We start from the raw sequence: 2026 nt of genomic DNA on the forward strand, positions 1-2026 counted from the left end.
CCTTAAGCCTGAGTCTTCAAGTGGTGTTTATATCTACAACTCAGTATTAAAAACTACACTCCAACAGCAGAGTGATATTTCTAGCCAGGTAGTCAGTAAGTTAACAAACCATCACTCAGCCACCTCCTGTTTAGAGAGGGCTGAACAAAGGAGAGCTGGCTTTGGGGACAGAGAACAAAGGGGGCTGAAGATCCAGAAGAGGAAGAGAAGCTTTGCCAAGCAGGATAGGAGCATCTGGGCTGGCCACCCTATTGGGCCTGGGTTTCTGACGCTGCCTCTTGAGGCTTTCTCCAGGAAGGAGCAGAGGTCAGACACATGTGCGGTGACTGAAAGGCCAGTCCTGTGGCTTCGGGAACATGCAGTAAGCTTCCTACTTCCTTCTTGCTTCACTGCAAGCCTTCCCCCTCACCTCCCCCAAGTGTTGGTGAGCAGAGTGGGGTGACCTGGGGGAAGGTGCACTTACATTTCTTCTGAAGAATGTTCTGTCTGGCCTTGATGAATGCCAGGATGTCAGAGTCTGTCTGGCTGTCCCCGGTGAGAGGGATGGATGACGTTGGTCTCTTAGGGATGCTGGAGACAACCACAAGTCACACTTTACTACACCTTACGTTTGGACTCAGTGCTTACCTTTCCAACGTGCTTTTCCATTTCCAGTGGCCTGACCTCACCCAGGAAGCTGTGCGAATGAATTTGCCTCCTCCTCCCTTCCTTTACCTTCTCTGTGCACCAGCCACAACAATTCTTTACAGGCAAATTTGTCACGTCCTCCCCTGGCTTAAACCTGTAAGTGGCTTCTCATCACTCTTGGAATGAAATCCAAACTCTATTCCTGTGTGATCTAATCCCTGTGTGGTTGTGTCCCTGGTTCACTACACTCAGGCCACTCCGCCCTTCTTTCTGTTACTCCAATTCACCCAGTTCTTTCTGGCCCCAGGCCCTTTGCTTCAGCTGTCTTCTTTCCCTGGACTGCTGTCCCCGCTAGAACTTTACACGTCTCAATGTGCTTTCTTCTACCACCTTCTCCATTGCTTCACCACCACCCCCTCTTTCCTTGCCCCTCCAACTTAGCCAAACTAAACCCAATTGACCTGGGCCTGTCTCCTTCAGCACCCAATTTAGATGTCACGTCCTTTAGGATGTCTCCCTAGTGCATCCCCATCCCCTACCACGGCATAGCTAGTTGCTCCTGAGGCAGAGACAACTACCATCTTTCCTTAAAAACAGAACCATAACATTTAGCTAAGTAAGTTACAAAAGCTAAACAAAAATCTACATTTCCCAGCCTCCTTTGCAGCTATGTGTGGCCGGGTGACCAGATTCTGGCCAGTGAGATTTGTAAGAAGTGTGGGATTTCTAGGAAATCTTCTTAAAAAGAGAGGGATATATGTCACCTTCCCCCTCCTCTTTTTCCATCCAACTCTTATATGTAAAACACCCCCTTAAGAAAATTCAGAGCAGAGTACTCTCCTGGCTTTGCCAAGATTCCATCCTCACCCCAGTCCCTCAACACAGCAAGTGACAGTATCCATTCTCTTAGAAGGCAGTGAGGGTTATATTTGAGTGTTGTTCGCCATCTCAAGCAATCTTTTATGCCAGCATTCCTGCTGCAACTCAGTGAGCAGCAGTGCTAGAGCAAGCGTTACCATGGGGAGGGGAGGCATGGTAGAATCCCCCCTTGGACACCTTGGGAGAAGAGCAGGGTCTGCCAGGTGAGTAAGGTCATCCAGGCCTTCTAGTCAGAGGGCACAAAGAGCAGGCCCTGGAGAGAGGCCTGATTCACTTATTCAGCCTGGAGTGAATGACTCCTAGGGCTGAGGCCAGGCTTGTCATCTTTGTGTCCTTCCCTTCCCCTGAGGTGGGGCTATGTTGGAACTACCCCTGGGCCAGCTCTTCTTTCCTTTAATCGTCTCAGGTATATCCATTCACAAGGAGATGTGAAGCAATTCTGCCTGCACAGGGCCCCAGGGCCCCTGGCAGAAAATTCCCTGGCTCTGGGAGTTGGCATCTGTGAGAGATTCCAGGGGAA

At 50.0% G+C, this 2026-nt stretch overlaps 1 protein-coding gene across 11 annotated transcripts in view; it reads right to left on the bottom strand.

The window, feature by feature from the left end:
* Positions 1–2026, bottom strand: part of KIF6 (kinesin family member 6) — a 412344-nt gene that overhangs the window by 15852 nt on the left and 394466 nt on the right. For all 11 annotated transcript variants that reach the window (XM_023527554.1, XM_011354825.2, XM_023527557.1 and 8 more), the window contains one exon: positions 464–570. In XM_023527554.1, the coding sequence (XP_023383322.1) occupies positions 464–570 (107 nt within the window). The remainder of the gene's footprint in view (positions 1–463; positions 571–2026) is intronic.

Source organism: Pteropus vampyrus, unplaced genomic scaffold, assembly GCF_000151845.1.
Source record: "Pteropus vampyrus isolate Shadow unplaced genomic scaffold, Pvam_2.0 Scaffold18, whole genome shotgun sequence".
NCBI classification, from domain to species: Eukaryota; Metazoa; Chordata; class Mammalia; order Chiroptera; family Pteropodidae; genus Pteropus; species Pteropus vampyrus.